The 18,021-nt window shown below is 50.9% G+C and overlaps 8 protein-coding genes across 8 annotated transcripts; 4 read left to right on the top strand and 4 right to left on the bottom strand.

Moving 5' to 3' along the window:
• Nucleotides 1–101: 101 nt before the first annotated feature.
• Z519_06877 (uncharacterized protein) lies at nt 102–2,136 on the top strand (the record flags this gene model as incomplete). Its single annotated transcript, XM_016764615.1, has 2 exons — nt 102–266; nt 361–2,136. The coding sequence occupies 2 exons, from the start codon at nt 102–104 to the stop codon at nt 2,134–2,136; spliced, it is 1,941 nt and encodes a 646-aa protein (XP_016619697.1).
• Nucleotides 2,137–2,665: 529 nt separating this feature from the next.
• On the top strand, nt 2,666–3,732 carry Z519_06876 (uncharacterized protein; the record flags this gene model as incomplete). The annotated part of the gene is made up of 4 exons (XM_016764614.1): nt 2,666–2,753; nt 2,812–2,891; nt 2,944–3,344; nt 3,405–3,732. 4 exons carry the CDS (start codon nt 2,666–2,668, stop codon nt 3,730–3,732), a joined length of 897 nt encoding a protein of 298 aa, XP_016619696.1.
• Nucleotides 3,733–5,256: 1,524 nt separating this feature from the next.
• On the bottom strand, nt 5,257–6,711 carry Z519_06875 (uncharacterized protein; the record flags this gene model as incomplete). The annotated part of the gene is made up of 5 exons (XM_016764613.1): nt 5,257–5,473; nt 5,653–5,708; nt 5,780–6,064; nt 6,251–6,400; nt 6,499–6,711. The coding sequence occupies 5 exons, from the start codon at nt 6,709–6,711 to the stop codon at nt 5,257–5,259; spliced, it is 921 nt and encodes a 306-aa protein (XP_016619695.1).
• A 723-nt stretch (nt 6,712–7,434) lies between these two features.
• Z519_06874 (uncharacterized protein) lies at nt 7,435–10,460 on the bottom strand (the record flags this gene model as incomplete). The annotated part of the gene is made up of 2 exons (XM_016764612.1): nt 7,435–8,931; nt 8,985–10,460. The coding sequence occupies 2 exons, from the start codon at nt 10,458–10,460 to the stop codon at nt 7,435–7,437; spliced, it is 2,973 nt and encodes a 990-aa protein (XP_016619694.1).
• A 1,382-nt stretch (nt 10,461–11,842) lies between these two features.
• On the top strand, nt 11,843–12,498 carry Z519_06873 (uncharacterized protein; the record flags this gene model as incomplete). The annotated part of the gene is made up of 2 exons (XM_016764611.1): nt 11,843–12,265; nt 12,328–12,498. The coding sequence occupies 2 exons, from the start codon at nt 11,843–11,845 to the stop codon at nt 12,496–12,498; spliced, it is 594 nt and encodes a 197-aa protein (XP_016619693.1).
• A 666-nt stretch (nt 12,499–13,164) lies between these two features.
• Z519_06872 (uncharacterized protein) lies at nt 13,165–13,802 on the top strand (the record flags this gene model as incomplete). Its single annotated transcript, XM_016764610.1, has 3 exons — nt 13,165–13,330; nt 13,427–13,551; nt 13,686–13,802. 3 exons carry the CDS (start codon nt 13,165–13,167, stop codon nt 13,800–13,802), a joined length of 408 nt encoding a protein of 135 aa, XP_016619692.1.
• A 502-nt stretch (nt 13,803–14,304) lies between these two features.
• Z519_06871 (uncharacterized protein) lies at nt 14,305–14,570 on the bottom strand (the record flags this gene model as incomplete). Its single annotated transcript, XM_016764609.1, has 2 exons — nt 14,305–14,461; nt 14,536–14,570. The coding sequence occupies 2 exons, from the start codon at nt 14,568–14,570 to the stop codon at nt 14,305–14,307; spliced, it is 192 nt and encodes a 63-aa protein (XP_016619691.1).
• Nucleotides 14,571–15,333: 763 nt separating this feature from the next.
• Nucleotides 15,334–17,636, bottom strand: Z519_06870 (uncharacterized protein; the record flags this gene model as incomplete). The annotated part of the gene is made up of 5 exons (XM_016764608.1): nt 15,334–15,928; nt 16,024–16,111; nt 16,206–16,631; nt 16,730–17,483; nt 17,532–17,636. The coding sequence occupies 5 exons, from the start codon at nt 17,634–17,636 to the stop codon at nt 15,334–15,336; spliced, it is 1,968 nt and encodes a 655-aa protein (XP_016619690.1).
• Between the last annotated feature and the right edge of the window lie 385 nt (nt 17,637–18,021).

Here is an 18,021-nt window from a genome sequence, read left to right as displayed (position 1 = left end):
GTTCAAAGCTCGAGTCCCGAGTCCCGAGTCCTGATCTGGACCTCCGCTACCTTTCAATCTTTCCTACTCTCCGTTTGCGATTCCAATCTCCTTCTCTCGTCATGTCTGGTCTACCGTCGGATGAGGTCGCGGAAGACTATAAGAACTCTTTGGAGGATCTGGTGACCAACGACAGATATCAGATCTCAAACTTGACCCTGATCGCAAAAGAGAACACTGAACATGCCGAAGCGATCTCCCGGGTGCTGCAAAACCACATCAACAGAGTACGTCAGTTGCCTTTTCATGGCCTTCTCATCTTCTCGTCCCCGTGCAATCGCTGTTTGAAGACGTTCATGCTCACGACTAATCCTCTGACAGGCACCTCCCGCTCGCAAATTGCCGGCTCTGTACGTATTGGATTCTATTGCCAAAAATGTCGGGTCTCCGTACACGGTCTACTTTGGCCGTAACCTCCATCAGATCTTTATGCTGGCATATTCTCAAGTTGATGGGGCAGTGCGGCGAAAGTTGGAGGAAATGTTGAAGACCTGGCGAGAACCGGTCCCGGGTGCTCTGTCAACCACTCCCGTCTTCCCCATCGCGAGTACCCAGACCATCGTCGACAGTCTAAACAAATTTCGAGGTCAATTACCCTCAGCTCATCGACATCAGCCGACCCCCATCCAAAATCAGCCTGCCAGGGTGCCTTCTGCACAACCATACCGCCATACACCAACTCCTCCCCAGACTTTACCTCAGTTCGCCCCAAACATCCCTTCGCATATTCGAAGTCCGCAACCACAGCCTGCCGTACCCCAACAACAATATGTCCAGGCGCCACCAGCGACATACAGCCAGCCTTATCCGCCTCAGTCAACTCCGACCCCCTACTATCAACCACCTCCACCGTCCCATACACCCCAATATTTGCCTCCGGCTCCTCAGCCCCCACCTGTCTCCGGGGGTGCCGTTGATCTGCAGAAATTACATGCGGACATCGACGATCTCACCACCGATGCTAAAATTGAGTGCGCCACCCATCCCATGGATGCAGGAGCCCAACGCAAATTGGCTAGTCTGCAAACACTGAAAGAAATCCTCGACAGTGGTAATGCCTCGGAAAGCGACTTGGTTGACATTCGAAACACCATTATGCAAAAGATGACAGAAAAGATGGCCATCAGCCGCCAACCTGTGACGCAAGCGCCGGTGCCCAACATCCCCCTACATGCAGCTTATGTCCCTCCACAACCACTCATTCAACACATACAAGTAACTGCGCAAGGATCAACTCCTGGCCCTCCTCCGACGGCTTTGTTCAACAGTACGAATCTTGCGGAGCTACTTCGAACGACTCTCGGTCAACAGCAAGCGGTACAGCCGCCGAGCTATTATCCCCCATCTCAATCTGGCGTGAGTACTCCACAGTATACGACCGCCGCCCCTCCTCCGCCGACCGAGAATCCGCTCATAGCTCAGCTCCGAGCATCAGGGCTCTTATCAGCAGCGCCAACGCCTCCTCCAGGGGTGACTCCACCCATGGCATCCTTCTCTACACTTACACCGGATGCGACAGCGGAGGTCAAACTTACCTCTGCTTCCATCAGGATACCAAGACCCCAGATGATTTCCATCTTCCTCAACGCTCGCCCAAATCAATGCAGTACTTGTGGGAGAAGGTTCACGTCGGACGAGGCTGGGAAAGAGAAGAAGGCTGGGCACCTCGACTGGCACTTTAAGACCAAGGCCAGAATGCTGGAGGCGGAGAAGCGGGGTCAGAACCGCAGTTGGTATGTTGATGAGCGAGAATGGATCGCCAGCAGAGAGTATGACGACGATGCTGGGCCGGTGGATTCAAACGGTCATGCGATAAATGGAGGTGGGGTGGCCGAGAAGAAGAAACCCCAAGATTTTGTGCGAGTGCCAGCCGATCCAGTTATGCGATCATTGCCCTGTCCAATAGATCAGGAGGCGTTCAAAAGTGAATGGAGCGAGGAAGTGCAGGATTTTATTTGGAAAGACGCAGTTCAAGTTGGGGGCCGATATTATCATTCATCTTGCCTAGGGGACTATTCTACCTCAATACTTGGTAAACGAAAAGCCGAGGAAGATAACATGCCTGTGGCGCCGGAGAAGAAACTGCTTATCACTTAGATGTGATTGTATTCGCTCAAAGGCTGCTGTCCTGGTGGACCAGGCATGCAGCCGCGGGTTGGGAAAATGTTGGTGGGCTATTTCTAGATGGATGCAAGTTGCATAGCGAGCGAGCATGAAGTAGATATGGCCAGATGAATGAAAAGATGATATTCTTTAGCCAACAGCCTTGTGGTGGTTCTTCATGTCCTCTGTAGCCCCCGTATTTGGCAAGGCTTTCGGAGATAAGGATGAGCTAAAACTCAAAGCCGAGCCAGGGTCTTTCTCCACTCTCCTCCCCCAAAAAGGCGGATGGACCCGCCCTCGTCTCCCGACAGAGTCTTATCGAGCCTCGAACTTTTTTTCCCAATGCACATGTTTTCTTCTGCGTCAAAAAAATTTTAGACCTCACAGCTCTCATTTCATATATCAGTCCTGGAGTTGGCATAGACAAGATATTTCCCGGCATTTCTGATCACCGAGTCCCATCGTTTTCGACCGCGACCACGCCCATCTCCGTGCGCAATCCGTTGCGCATCGTCCTTCCATCATGTCACCTCCTGCTATGGCGCCAGCTCTGGGTGTGCCCGGTAAAAGCTACAAGACAGAATCAGGGCTTGCCCGGTTACTGGGGTCAGGTAATGGCATATCTCTGTCTACTCGTGACAGGCCGGAGCTAATCCGTTGGCAATGCAGGCTCCGCTGGGGTCGCTGAGCTGCTGGTCTTCCATCCCGTTGACACCATCGCGAAAAGGCTGATGAACAATGCAACAAGAGTACGTCCCATATTCCAACCTCAAATACTGCGTGCCAACTGACGATTTGCAGGTGGCTTCGATCTCCGCCCTCAATACCGTCATCTTCAAAGAGTCCGCCTCAGCCCCCGTGCTCACGAAGTTCGCATCCCTCTTCCCTGGTCTAGGATATGCTGCAGGTTACAAGATCTTGCAGAGAATATATAAATACGGCGGTCAGCCCTTTGTGCGCGACTACCTAACCCAGCATCACGCCCAAGATTTCGACAAGGCGTTCGGCAAAGGGACCGGCAAAGCAATGCTCAGCGCGACCGCTGGCTCTCTCATCGGCATAGGCGAAGTGGGATTGCTGCTTCCCCTCGACGTATTAAAAATTCGGGCGCAAACAAATTTAGCATATTTCCGTTCCCGCGGATTCATCCAGATTGTGAGGGAGGAGGGTCTGGGGTTGTACCGGGGCGCGGGGTGGACAGTGTAAGAGCAGACCCGACAAATTTGTGTAAGTTCAGTACTTGCGACACTAACATGGCACAGTGCTCGAAATGCACCGGGCTCGTTTGCTCTTTTTGGAGGCTCGTCGTTCACTAAAGAATACCTCTTCAAGCTCGAGGATTACAACGCAGCTACATGGGGTCAAAACTTTGTCGCTTCTATCGCAGGGGCATCGGCCAGCCTCATCGTCTCCAGCCCTCTTGATGTGATCAAAGTTCGTATTCAGTCTCGAGACCATCTCAACCCAGAGTCTGGCGTTCGCATTATGACGAGCATGATCAAAAACGAAGGCGTGTCGAGTTTTTTCAAGGGCCTTGTCCCCAAGATGCTCATGACTGGCCCAAAGCTCGTGTTCTCATTCTGGCTGTGAGTACTGACTGATCTTTTTTCTTCATTCTAGTTGCTAACAGCCTCTCAGAGCTCAAACACTCATTCCGGCCTTTGGGAAGATCGTGTAATCTTCCACCGCAATCCTAGAAACCACGTCTCGGATCTCAGTGAGATTGATAAGGATTAGCTGAGCCGATCCACCTACAGACGCCTTATCGCTTCAACGTGGGCGGACAATGACGGTGCCATGAACCACCAGCAGCCAGTCGGATCTGTCGAGCATTATATCATTGAGCGCAGCCATTTCACTCTCCTCCAATATATTCTTGGTTGTTGTTCATTTCTGAGAGTGCAGGACGGCCCTTTCACTCCTCGTTTGGCAGCCAGGAGACCACCAGTCGGACCCTGCTATGAAGGATGGTACAGAGTCACCATCCATGGGACAGAGGTCGGGCCGATAAAAATGTAACATTATGGTTTTACATAATTCACTTTCAAAAGAGTACAATTCCACCATGTTTCTGCTCGACTCCCGTTGATGTTCGAGTCAACCTGTCTCGCTGTGTCGAGCGACTACGCCGCCGTCACTGGCTCCTGGCCTATTCTGCCCAAGGCCTCCTCTCCTAGGATTCCTCCCACCCAAGTCGCCGCACGGAATGAACAAGCTGAAATGTATCCGGAAGAGCTGGGCGCTATCCGCCACAATCTCGCTGTCCATGTGAAGTTCTCCGCCTTTGGAGGTGTCTCGAGGTGCCCGGAAACACAGACTGGGGACCGTCATCTCTGCTGTGAGACGAGTCTGACCGACGGTGACCGTGCACTCTCACTATAGATCAATGGCCGGGGCGGGGTCGAGGTCGAGCAAAACAAAGATAACTTTACGGCGAAGGAAAAGGGCCAACATAAATCTGCATTTGAAGCCGTCGCAAGTCAGAAAAACAAAATCCCAGGAGAAAAAGAAGGCTCAAGAAGAGGAGAAGCGAAGGCCGAAAAGGAAGAAATCCGGTTGAAATTGATCTCAAGGTATGGAGTATTGGCGACATTGTCTCAGTTCGGGAAAGACGCAGGAAGTTACCCGTGTATTTGATCATGCATGCGGTATGGGTGATGGTGAGGTTCAATGTGACGACCAAAACAGAACGTGTACGCAAAAGATAAGTATTGGAAAGCTGGTAGTGTTTGTGCAGCAATGCAATTGGGTTGCGTCTGGACACGCCTTTCTTGCTATGTGATGTTGCTGGCGGCAAGAAAAGGGAACTGATGCAGCCAGCCATCGGATATTTTGGATCGTGTTCATATATTGCTCACATCATGCATCTCGCCACTATTGCGTAGTGATATGTCTCAGTCGGATCCCGATCAACACCAGCAGTCACTTGCCCCGAGTCGCCGCAAGATTCATTCGTACATGATCGTCCTTCACGGAGCAAGACAACAGGCCGTGCGGACCCAAGCCCCGAGGCTGGATACTTAGTCCCTCCCCTGCCACGGTCTGCTAGCGGCGGCGACTGAGAATTCATATCATACACACGCACTGCACTGCACCAGAATTACCAGGACGCCATTACGCTGCATTCTTCAAGAACTCCACCACCACTTCCATGTATTTCTCGGGGACCTCGAGATTGCTACAATGGCTCGCACCTGGTATGGTATACCATTTCACTTTTGGGATTTGGAAGAAGGGGTATACACAACTGTCTCGGGCCTCATCCCACTCTCCATTGAGCAGGAGGGTGGGGACGGTGATCTTATGAACATCCTCAACCACAGACCAGGTCCTGGATCTTGTGAGCAAATAGCAAGCGTCTGTGAAGGGCGGGAGCTCCGTAACCAAAGAGCAACCGGATGAAGGGGTTGGGGCCCTCTTCAGGAGACTCACTTCAAATTCCCAATCACAGTAACTAGTATACTGTTAGCACTGACATGGGTTTTGAGGACAAGGGAGTGTTAGGGTGACCAAGTGCTAGAAGGGGACTCACATTCACTTGGGCCGTTCATGGTGTAGTACACAGTCTACAAAGTGTCTTGTCAGCCCATCCTGCCAAACTCAATCCGAGCTAGTGAAAATGACTCTGTCGACTCACATCGTCTACCTCGACGTTTGCGAGTGTATCCAGAAGATCCTGTGGGAATGGGTAGACTCTGCAGACGTGTCGCTTGTAGAATTCTTCCACTGCCGATTTATACTCTGGGTCGTCATAAGTTTGATTCTCCTCATGTCTCGTCAAGGCACTGTCAACATCTCTAGGAAGCTGGCTCCGCCACTTGTTACATGCTTCTCCCCAGAGCTTCATGGATGCAGGGGAGTTGGAGATAATAAGCCTCTTGAGGCCTAGACTTCCTCGGATTGCGAACATAGAACCTCTGGTCTCGTCAGCTGGATTAAACAGCTGTGGGAGGTCATGGATAGGAGGGCTCCGGGGACTCCTGTAGTAACAGTACTTACAGCATCCCACCCTATGGAAAATGTTAACGTGTTCTCGAGTCTGATCGGGCTTAACGATGAAAACGTGACCAAGCATGGGAGCAGTCTTTCAAAGAAAAGGGCAACGAACCCAGCTTTGGCCAAGCAAGTCAAACTCTGAAATACCGAGATGTTCCAGGAGGTTGTCCAATTCCGCGACGAATAGCTCAGGGACCCAGAAGTCCGTGTCAAGTCTCTTTTCCTGGAGATGTGTTGAGTGACCACAACCCAGCTGGTCATACTAATCTGCCATCAGCATCGCACAACCGTGTCGTGTTGCGTGCATAATCGACGCATGGGAACTCTGAGAGCATTATACAGGTCCTGGGAGACACTTACGAACACCACGGGGATGCCATATTGGTCCGAAAGGCGGTGGAGGTTCAATAAATAATTGTGACCCATACCAGGACCTCCATGAAGAATGACCAGAGGCCGCCCAGTTGAAGACGACGTGAGGTCCCCATAAACCTTGTACCACGTCTCGCAGGGCTTTGGCAAGCTTGGATGCGAAAACGGCACCCTGCCCTCCGTTGCTTTAGGAGTGGCCATCTGGAGTGTCTCGGTGGGAATAATATCTTTCACTCAAGGGCAAAGAGAAGAACAGATCCGAGTCGGGACGAGAAAGCAAACCGACAAGCTGTCGAGGTATTTATCGATCTCAACCCGTCTAACTTCCAATGTCTGGGGCGGCTGCGCGTGAGCTGATGACTTTAGGCAGCAGTTCAACCGAAGACTGTGCGAGCAGAGCCCATCAGGTCCAGCTGCGGGAATCGAGTACCGTTTTTAGGTCCAACTGCCTCCACGAATCCAAGGCATTTCAGACTTGGGAGCATCGTTAACGACCTTCCTCATCAGGAAGTTCGCATCTTGGAAAAGCGTCTCACTAAGGCTAGGCTCGGGATGAGCGAGCCATACGCCAACCACCACCAGGCACCAGTGAGTTGACTACTGTGAAAAAGGAAGGTCGATCGGGAGGAAGGTGGGTTGTGGAAACGGAAGCCTTGCCTCAAGCCCCTGGGAGAAAGACATCCTTATCGTCGTCATCACTATTAAATAACAATAGTCTCTGCGGGTTGTCCGACTTCGCCGCGCAAGAAACATTTAGGCTTACTTCAGACGTTTTCTTTCTCATTGTTTTCTAGGTGTTTTCTAAGTAAAGTTCCCCCATTTTCCCCTATACATAATTGCAGAGAGATCCACGAAAGAAACCCCCAAGATGTTAGCCGGCCTGTTGATGTCGATATCCTCAGTTCACCAGTCGAAAGGCATCTGTCAGATGAAAAACATAGAGTTAGCAACTCGAGGGTGCGTTGTGACCATGTTTTGACTTATTGGTGGGCTCTCCTTCTCGGACGAAGGTTCAAATACCTCACTTAGGTACAGCCTGGCGCGGTCGCATACCAAATCTGCATAGTATGCAGGCGGACATAGGCTAACTGCTCTCGTGCATCGTCCAAAGAGGTAGCACATATTGTGAGTGAGATCCTCCAAAGCGTCTGCAGCGTTTGTGAACTGGGGACCTGTCGGTTTTGTCGCCTGACGCTGTTGGTCGTGTCGGAAGACCTCATCATAGACCACGAAATAATGGATGGGGCGCGCTGTCCCCTGGATGGTAGCATGTGCTTGCATCCAAAAATCCCAACCTCGTGCTTCTGTCACACCCCTGTCCACAACTGTTCCGTTGAATGGGTTTTTGGAACTATCGGCCTCATTATCCTTTGTTGGATAGAATCGGGTATGATGGCGTTTACTGACAATTGTGATATTCAAGCGCGGGAGCTTCTCTTTGGTGGCATTCGCTGGGTAGACCTCTGCGCACGCGGCTTGAATCAGGGGTCGTTCTTCACCAAGGACAACTTGGTACTGCCCCTCCGAGACACCGTCTCGGTAGACCACAATGTGGTCCGGCAAGAGACCCTTGTTGTGTTGTCTCCACAAGCCAAGATGCTTTTTCATCAGCTCTTTCAAACCCGATACCATCTCCTTGCGCCTCTCCTGGATCACCACGCTGGCTCGCCATTGACCCAACAGCTGATCGATCGAACTCACCATGCCAACGACACTGGGAGCCACATCCAATGATCCGACAGATGGGTGGGTGACGTCCAATCCAACGAACATGGTCTTCCCCCCCGCTGCAATTCCAAGCTTTGAAGGATTCAGCGACTGATTGACACCTCCCAGTTTGAGGTTGACCTTCAGAGCCATATTTGCGAAAACGTGCGGATTTCTTTTGGCGAATGTAGAAGCCAGCACGCAAACATTATTGATGCCTTCTCGCACGTCGCAATTGACTTTGACCCTATTATAGAGCTCGGGCTTGTCAGAGGCGAGAATTATTAGAACCAATTGCTTCTGCGCAGCCGCAGAGGTTGAGAAGAAGGTAGAGGAAATCTTGTGAATCGCCTTATCCACCTCCTCGTTGACAGTAGATATTTCTTTCCCTGTTCCGAACTGAACAGTGATCTCTTGACCAGGGCTGCAATTGGTGCACCGAATGCCGACCTTGCAGAGTGCGGATGCAAACTCCCTGACGGCGGCTTCAAGGTCTTGTCGATTGCTCAATGGGCCTTTGTAATTTTTAGTCTTGATGAAAAGCCAAGTCCATTTGTCGACATTCACGTTCGAGACAAATTGCGTATTCTGCATGTTCCAACTGCCAGATCGAGTAGCCACTGTCTTCTTGTTCCCATAGTTGACGTTTGGGGAGCCTAACACGCGACCAGGCACCGTGATCAGTCGGGGTTTGAGGTTCAGATTGAAGGTATTCTGAAGAACTGTCAGTGCGCTGCGGCAGGACGAGGGGAAAGTGTACCACTCACGTGCGTTGGGTTTGCCGATTGGCCAAAATTGAGTATCGCCACCCCTTCTCGGACAATGGACTGCGCGTTGTAGACCGGTGTACGAACGGCGAACCGACTTATATTCTTCGTCTGATCCCTTGACAGCTGGCGCTTGAATGCTTGACCTGGAGGAATCTGGCACACTTCCGCAGGTAAATACACTGGATGCTCCTGGTTGCCGACGTTGAGGATCGGCATCCTAGGATATTTGAGGGTGATACTGTAAGTCTGTTGGAAGAAGCTCAATACAGTGACATATCTCTTCTCAGCGTCGAGCCAGAATTGTATTCTATCCGCTCCTGCGCCAAATTCAGGGACAATAGGTCGATGAGGAAGTTTTCTGCCATCCCCCTTGGTGGCAAGCCCGTTGATGACTTTGGGTCTTGGAACAAGTTGGCCAGCTTTGTTCTTCCGAGCAGTATGGGATGGGTGGACAGTGAGTCCTTCGAGGAACTTGTCGAGTTTGTTCCTGTCAAAGCCGGTTGCAGCCCCGAAGTCTTCCACAAGACGCACAAGGGGGCCGGCGTTGTAGAAGGGTGAGTGCTTGACTTGAACATTGACTAAGATACGACCTGTCGCAGCTCTCACGCTCACAAAGAAACCGCGAATCGCCGTTAGTCCAACCCCAAGGTCGAATTTCTCCGACGGCGGAGGATTTTTGGGATAATGTTGATTGCTTGCGACGGATGCAATTTGTGAAGTCGCTTTGAGGTTGTGTCCAATGACAATGTTCAACGCCTGAATGATTGTTTCTTTCGAGCTCAAGACTTCATCGGCTCTGGTGGAGGTCAGGTATGCGATGAGTTCCGACACAGTATTAGTGCCCTCTAGGGTCACGCCAACGCGATATTTTTTGGCCTTTGGGTAAGGTGCATCTTCACCTTGCATCATGTACGTTACGATGTAACCCTGCCTGGATGGATTAAGCTTGGTTTTGCTGATGATTAGGGACTTGAAATCTGTGACAATGCTGGATCGATTTTGAGAAAAGTTCTGTGCGAGGAGTAGTAATACCACTTGCTCCTGGTCTTTTGCTTTGATCGATTTTCCGGTAGCCATATCTGTTGAGAAGCTGAGACTGTAGCGGTAAAGAACCACATTGCCCCAATCGAGATGCATATAATTTGCATAAAGCAAGACCTTGCGTCCTTCTGTACCAAAGCCAGGGCGGATAGGGAGACTCGGATCAGGGCGGGACGACCTGAGGACATGGTGCTCGATTTCGCCCTCAAGCTTCTCGACCTCCACATTGAGCTGGGGAACATCACCGGGACTGTGACTACGGGTTGATAAAGCAGTGAGTTCTTCGTCTTGGAAAGCTTCAGGCCATGGCAAGGGTTTCTTACGAGAAGACAGTCGGAGCATCTGCGCTCGTTCCTTGGCTGGAACCACCACCACCTCGGCCACCGCGAAAAGTCCCACCTCGACCCATGCTTCCCCTTCCGGTGAAGCCATGCCCACGACCTCTGGGGTGAGATGGAAGAGCGGTATCCCCCCCGCGTCCTCTCGCCGACATGTTGCCAAAGTTGTCCAGCCTGGTGGGTGACGGAGAGGATAAACGACAAGGAGATAGTTGAGGTGAGCGAGATACGGCGAGCTGATAGAGCAGAGGATCTAGACAAAGCCTGCAGCAACTGAATTAGCAATGAACGGTTGAGTGGTTGCAATGTAAGATGAGAAGAACATAGAAGACAAGAGGAGGTACTTATAAGTTATAGGCGTAGATAGGGACTCTTAGCCTTTGTACAGAATGCGATATTCACTTCAATATAATCACATGCTAGCAAATATGTGTGACGTGCCGATGAACTAAGGCGGTGATCACGACACGCGGTGGTGAATGTGAGAGAAATTATGGAAGGCAAAGGCACACTTAGGGCAATGGGAAGGAGCGAGCGCTTTGTGAGAGCATGTGCGTCGCCAGACACTTGCCCTGCCATGGCGGCTCTTTGTGTAGAGAAAGAGGTCTGAGGGATACGAAATGAAATCAGCACATGCATTGGAGTTGCGAGGAGGGCGGTTTGAGGGATATGTAGATACCTCAATTTAAGAGGCATTGATTGGATACCTGCCTGTGCAGGCGCCAGTAAGGACTGAGTTAGTGGGCTCGCCTTAGGTAACACAAGCTTGACTGGCCTTTTGACCCCGCAACATCTAAAAGCTAAAGCCCAGGCTAGGGTGCCCACTCGTCCCCAAAAACTACTTAGACACGTCAGTTAGCTTCTCAGCTAACGCAGCCTCGCCGCGAAAGAGAATAAAGGATATGCAATGTGATGCGCTCCAAAGCTGGCAGTCCTCCTCAAGCCCTCTTCGGCCCTCTTGCCCTCCACATTGTGTAACACACACCGCATTGCCACCAATGTCATGGACTGGGCTCAAGTCCTTTGCTCCAGACCGGCATCATACAATCCTCACCATGTCCGATTCCCCTCACCCTCCTTCTAGCTTTCTGTTTTGTTGCTAACTCTGGGTCTCTCCTTTACTATTACTCCGTACATATATGTAGGTACCTGGGAGTCTTTGCCCAGAACAAACAACACCTTCAAACGCATCAACCCCCCCGCCACGCTTCTCTGCCATGGATTCCCTTTCCAAATATCTCAGCCTAATCTCAATATTGGTGAGATATCCCGTCCGTCTTGCGTTGATGGGTGTCCTAACATGTCAAATTTTAGCTGGGCATCGCTTCAATCATCCTCTCTGCGTAAGTCTCCTATAATCCCTTTCAATCTGGACTCTTGGATTCGGCAGTCTCACATCAATCCCACAGTATTTCCTGGACGAGGATCACCCACCTAGCCCTCCCATGCCCTCTAGCACTCCCAGTTCTGAGCACAATGACGGCTCTCATCGGACCCTTCATCATGGCCTCTTCCGCCAGGGCTAAGAAGAGAGCTCTGGCAATCCTGGCGCCCTACCTCCGATATTTTCTCCCTTTTCTTCCCTTTGCGCTCTTCATTCTCTCCCTCGTATACGCAGTGCCCTCCGATATCTTGAGCTGCGGCGTTGAAAACCAATGGACCCGCCTGTTCCGGGCCAAGAATGAGGATGCCGTGCGTGGAATTGAAAACGCCTTTCAGTGTTGCGGCTTCAACTCGTTACATGATCGCGCGTGGCCATTTCCCAGTCACGATGTTGACGTGAGGGCCTGCGAGAGGAGCCTGGGATATACACGTCGATGTGTCGACCCATGGCGGAATCAGGAGCAGGCCGCTGCGGGATTAGTCGCATTGGCCAACTTATTCAATTGGATCCTTTTGGTAATCGTTTCCGAGTTTCAAGCCCGTCGGGTTGCATTGTAACTGACTGTTCCCACTCCCAGCATCTCGTCGATATGGCGGCGCAACCGAACCGACATTCCATGCGCTTTCCAGTTGTTCCTGATGCCCGTCCTGAACAAGCCAGACTGCTCCGAGGAGCAGAGGAGGACCAGGAACATGGTAGAACCGAGAACATGCATATCTCTTACTCCAACCATACTGGCGCAGGCTGAGTAGAAAGAAAATGCAGGTGGCCAGTGAATGAACTAGCTCGAAAGTTCCCGAGTAGGGAATCAGCAGGCACATCCTCGGTCGATTGGGCGTGTTGCATGTATCTGGGGGGCTAAATAACCATGCAAAGTTTGGGAGATCAGTACCCTGTATCTGAAGCAGGTAACAATCTACTACCCGATCGGAGTTCCAATCTAGCTCGCTAGGAATTGCTGATTGTCCTATTTGCATGTGATTTTTGGAACGTGTCATCGGCTCTCGTATCATCCATCTCTCTTTAGCTCACCGCTCCCCGAGCGTTAATCCTTCTCGCAAATTGCTTCTCTATTTCCTCTAGAACGGTACGGTACGGGCCTCTGGAAGACTTGACTATTGTGTCAACGATGCACACGGAGTTTAATGTATTTGGTGTCTCGGTCATCCATGAAAGACTGAGTGCACAGGTGGCACCACATTGGCAACACGATGGCCAACAAAGTGTTGCCTTGTCATTGTATGGGTCGGCGTGCGCCTGGTATCAATCGAACCCAAAGGTATAAGAGACGAGGCACATCCCCGTTACTCTTGACTGTCGGTTTATTTCTCCATCATTTGTCGCTCTGGTGTTCATTCCCTTTTGCCTGTTCCCGCGCCCGACAAAGGCCTCAGGCAACCCACGCTTTACAACCATGTCTGCCACTACCGGTACTTGCCTCTGTGGTCGGATTAAGTATGAGTTCACAGGCGACATCGCGCTGAAAGCGTTCTGCAATTGCAAAGACTGTCAACGTTGGGGCGGCTCAGCTGGACTCCCTAATGTTGTCATTGACCGTGAAAGCTTCAAGGTCACTGCCGGTAAGAAACTGACGAGAGCGGCAGTCCGCCGCTCGCTCGCCTTCACCGAATACTTTCCGCCATCTTAACGAATGCTGATATGTTTGGTTCAACCAGGGACGCCAAAAGCTTTTGACGTCCTTGGTGACAGTGGTAAAATCAATCGCCATTTCTTCTGTGGACATTGTGGGTCAAGTCTGTATTGCGAGTTGGAAGTCATGCCTGACAAGACCGTTGTCAAAGTAAGTGGTGCCATTCTTCGTCCATCATGATCCTGGCACACAGTGGCATCGTTCAAGCACGGCTTTGGTGACGATCGTGCATAAGGAGAAAGGTGACACGATGCCGGAATGCCTTGCTAACTCTCCTGTTACAGGCCGGGAGTCTAGATCAACCAGACGTCAAGGAGATGCAGGCCGAGCTGTACGTCAAAGATCGCGTGAGCTACATGAAGCCGATCGAGGGTGCGAAGCAGGTTCCGGCTTTCCTTTGAACGTAGCACTATATGAGGGTTGAAATGATGGGTTGAGTCAATGCAGGGCATTTGGCAACCGTATTCTGTATTCCTGTCTCAGATGGCACGACTTCAAAGTAGATGATCTCTCTCGCATTTTGACTTCCGCATGTTGATCCTTCCCAAGCCGTTTCAGAGATCGGGAGTCAAAAGAGAGAGACATTTTAAGACCACTTTTCTGTCAAATTCCTCGGGTACTGACTCTCCCAAAGGAGGACAACACTCTTTCATCATCCTGTTCGCACAAGAGATATGGACGGTCAAGTTCTGTCTCCCTGGACACCCTTGATATTTGAATTTGGGCGTCGACACGCGAACAGTGAAGGCACGTGGCTTGAAAAGCTCATCGGCGTGCATTGTGGCACTCAAAGACTGCCGTCTCGCTTATGGTCGATCGCCCGCTATGGTCCACCTCCCATCGTGTTTTTGTTTTTGAACGGCTGGTATCTGAAGAGTGTGTTTTCTTGCTCATTCCGCAAAATCACTTCGCCCAATAGATTTTATTCATCTTGCGACCTTTCTGCCACAGTGCAGGAAAGCTGGAATCCTTTTGAGGGTATTTCTCGCGTTGCTCACGTTGGATGCGCAGTGCCGCTGCAGAAAGCCCAACGCAGATAGCGAAGACGGGGTCAATGAATCTGCAGAATGAAAGATGTCAGTTAGCTTTGGGGACCGTAGATAAGGCCATAAAGTGACACGAGAACAGGCTTACTTTGAAAACAGCCAAGGCTGAGCAACGGATGCCATGGTGTACAACCTGAAAGTGATAGAGACCTCAAAGCCGAGGAGTCAAGCCTACGCGAGGTATGAGGGGAAAATGCGAAGCTCAGCAGATTCGAGCTTTGTAGCGGAAAACGGGGCTGCAACTCTCCGATTTCCCAGCCTCGTGGCCTCGTCAATGCTCGGCGAGTCAACAATTCCTCCCCTTTCCTTCTCTTCTAATCCAATTGCACGTTTTGACGGGTAAATAGAACCCCCATGAAGGAAACGACCTACGGCTTCTGTAGTGGCAGGTAAATGAAACAGACAGGATAGAGCGTCCAGTCCTGAATCAATACAGAACAGTCAGAACAATTACCCGTCGAGTTTGTTCATGCAAATCTGCAGTAATGAGCCTCTATTGTAGCTTGCTCATTAACCCCTCCACGTCAGGACTCGGAGGCGCTTGGAATCTCTGCCTGCGTCTTGCTCGGCATGGCCTGATGGGAAACTTGAACTATGTTATGTATGGCATGGACTCTTGTGCCTCTCTGAAAGGGCTGTTGTCCACTGTATCTCTATCCAAATTAAAGAGAGTGCAGAAGAACTTGAACGCCTTCAAGGCGGGACATCCGTGTCTAAGATAGGCCTCGAAATTCGACACTCTACAATCACGATGGGCCTGAGTGATCTATGAAACATACCATTTCTTGTGTACTCATCGACGGCGTCCTCTTGACACGCCAGTAATCTATTGGTACAGTTGGTAACAGGCCTCTTCCGCGCATCCTCGTAGACTCATGTTCTCGTACTACGACGAAGTTGTCCTAGTCAGATACTTCTCGAACCACTCATACCGTCTCCGCTCGATATCACTCAGCGTGCTCCCCTTATTGAATATATGTCCCTCGCCATCGTAGACCTTGATGTCCACTGCTGTGCCTGCCTCCTTGACGATCTTCGCTAAATTGTATGCTTGATTTGGCGGTACAATAGCATCATCTGCTCCACTGATAATCAGTAGCGGGCTCTTGATTTCCGAAGCGTGAGTTAGAGGACTCCTGTCTTTCAAGATAGCTTCTTGCTCGGCGGGTGAGGTGCCAGGAGGATAGCATAATGGCGACAGATATTGGGATTCGAACTTATGCGTTTCCTCAACAAGGAGCTTCATATCCGATATTCCACTCTCGGCAACTCCGCAAGCCCACGCCGAAGGGTATTTGGCCAAAGCTTGCATCGTCGCATAGCCGCCCGCAGAATGGCCCGTGATTCCCACCCGTGATTTGTCAACAAGCCCTTGCTGAGCTAGGTACTCAACGGCAGAAACGGCATCTGCGATGTCGCTAACTCCCCACTGCCCGGCGAGCAGGTTGCGGTATGGACGCCCATAGCCAGTACTTCCGACACTGCGGATATGTGTTAGTTTGTAGCAAGATCAAACAAGCGAGATCGATGAGTTCTCCAAATTCGAAAGACTCCTACAACAAGTCAGATAACTTACTAGTTGACTTGCACCAGCGCGTAGCCCCTAGTCGTAAGTGCCTGATCGCGAAGTGAAAATCCTGGCCCTTCTTGGAATGTTGGACCTCCTGATAGACAACCGTTAGTTTACACTGATATTAACACAGAAAGAATTAAATCTTTGATATACAAAGCAGACGCTTAAGGCAGAGGAGAACCCACCGTGGATTGCGACAATGAGGGGGGGAAGCGTGCCAGCTGGAGCTCCGTATTGTGGATTCTTCGGAGGATAGAAGAGACCATATGCATTACCACCGCCGGGACCGTGTATTCGTGGGAAGGTAATAGCTTGTGGAAGGGATACATAATCTTCTGGAAGGGATGTTTGGGTCGACTTTTGCAAGATTGTTCCAAGTCCTTGTTCATTGATATCAATCACTGTAGCCAGCATCGGAATGGTAGGAGTTGCTCCTATGATAGCGAAGGAGGTGTCAGATACTGGCTTCAGGGCATCAAGCGTGATCTCGACAATCGGGCAGCTGAGATCTCTCCATTCAAGTGTTCGCGTATCTGCGAGAATGGTGGTACAGCGGCCCTGATAGTTGAAGACGGCCACCATGGTGGAAGGATCCAAGAGGCAATAGGAAGCTGCCAATATCTCTTAGCTCATGGCGAAGTGTGGCCGAGCCCTGCAACGGGATCCCTGCGAAGTGCAACATGGTTCTCTAGAGGAACGGGGAACTTACAGCATCCCAGAAACCAATCCGCAAAGCCAAATTCCGCGTCCTCTAGGCCCGCCAATATGAGTTGTTGTACTTCACCGTTGGAGAACGAATATAGTTGCCAGAAATTGGTCTGATCAGAGACAAAGTAGAGCACACCATCATCACCCCAGCGTGGCTGGGTTATGCTGGACTTGGCATGCTGGCCAGCAATGCATTTAGGGCTCTTGGCCTTGCCATCTTCCCAGTCAGCGAGCCATAGCTCTGTTTTATCCCAAGGCATGTTGGGATGATCCCATTGTATCCAACATATCTTCGTCCCATCGGGACTGAATCTTGGAAATGTGTAAAAGTCGGAACCAGTGGCAAGGGGCCGAACCTCGTTTGTGGACGAGTCAATGACCACAAGAGAATTTTGTATGTCTGCAATCTTGGGAGCATGATGATCTTCTTTAATGGCCACGGTGTATTGAGAATGGTAAGGGTGGATAGCAAAGTCGGCGTAGTATACCTTGGGATCCGCTTTCAATACGGGGATGGTTTCGCCTGCTTCAGGGTCGAGACCGAAAACACCCTTGGTCTCCCAATCCGTGAAGACGATATGGCCTGTAGACTCATTAAAGACAAAGGAGGCACCGCCATATTCATGGACCTGGGACAAACAGTTGTATTGCTTGGGAAGGACGTCTCTCCTCTGTCCGTTGTAGTGCTCGACGATGACGCCTCTCCCTCCCTCGTCTGGCCGTACCTCAAGGAGATAGATTTTACCATTGTTGCGCTACCTACATATCAGCGTGATCCTGCAGACGACAACGCTCAGTCGTACATTGACACATAGTTGATTCAACACAACGGTCCCCGGAGCTGCAAAGCTTTGCGGCTCAATGGGACTCTTGAACGTTCCATACTCTGCGACTTTGCGAGGAGTCATGGTGGTAATTTTGCCCATAAAGAAAACTCATCGCGGCCGAACTCGAATTATGAGGGTCATCTTCAGTGGCTTATTAAAGCTGCATGATTTACTGGGGCCTTGTGGATGTCGCCTCGCGCAAAACAGCCTGTGGGGGCCTTCCTAAGAGGGCATCGCGCCATTTGCAATACGTATATTACGAGCACCTCGGTACACGCTTCTTGCCATTGACCGTCCCAGCGAGACACACAACTTCCACATTGGCTTCAAAACGGCGGATCTCGAAAGAGGCTCGGTCCGAACACATCTGCATCCTTGTCCACACTTGCTGGTACACATCAATTCCTGCTCGGACTCCATGTGCACAACAACGTTCTTGGATTCGCGGCTTGAGGGTAGACAATGG

Source organism: Cladophialophora bantiana (genome assembly GCF_000835475.1).
Source record: "Cladophialophora bantiana CBS 173.52 unplaced genomic scaffold supercont1.9, whole genome shotgun sequence".
NCBI lineage: Eukaryota > Fungi > Ascomycota > Eurotiomycetes > Chaetothyriales > Herpotrichiellaceae > Cladophialophora > Cladophialophora bantiana.
Note: the sequence above shows the minus strand (reverse complement) of the source record. Positions and strands in the feature narration are given on the sequence as shown.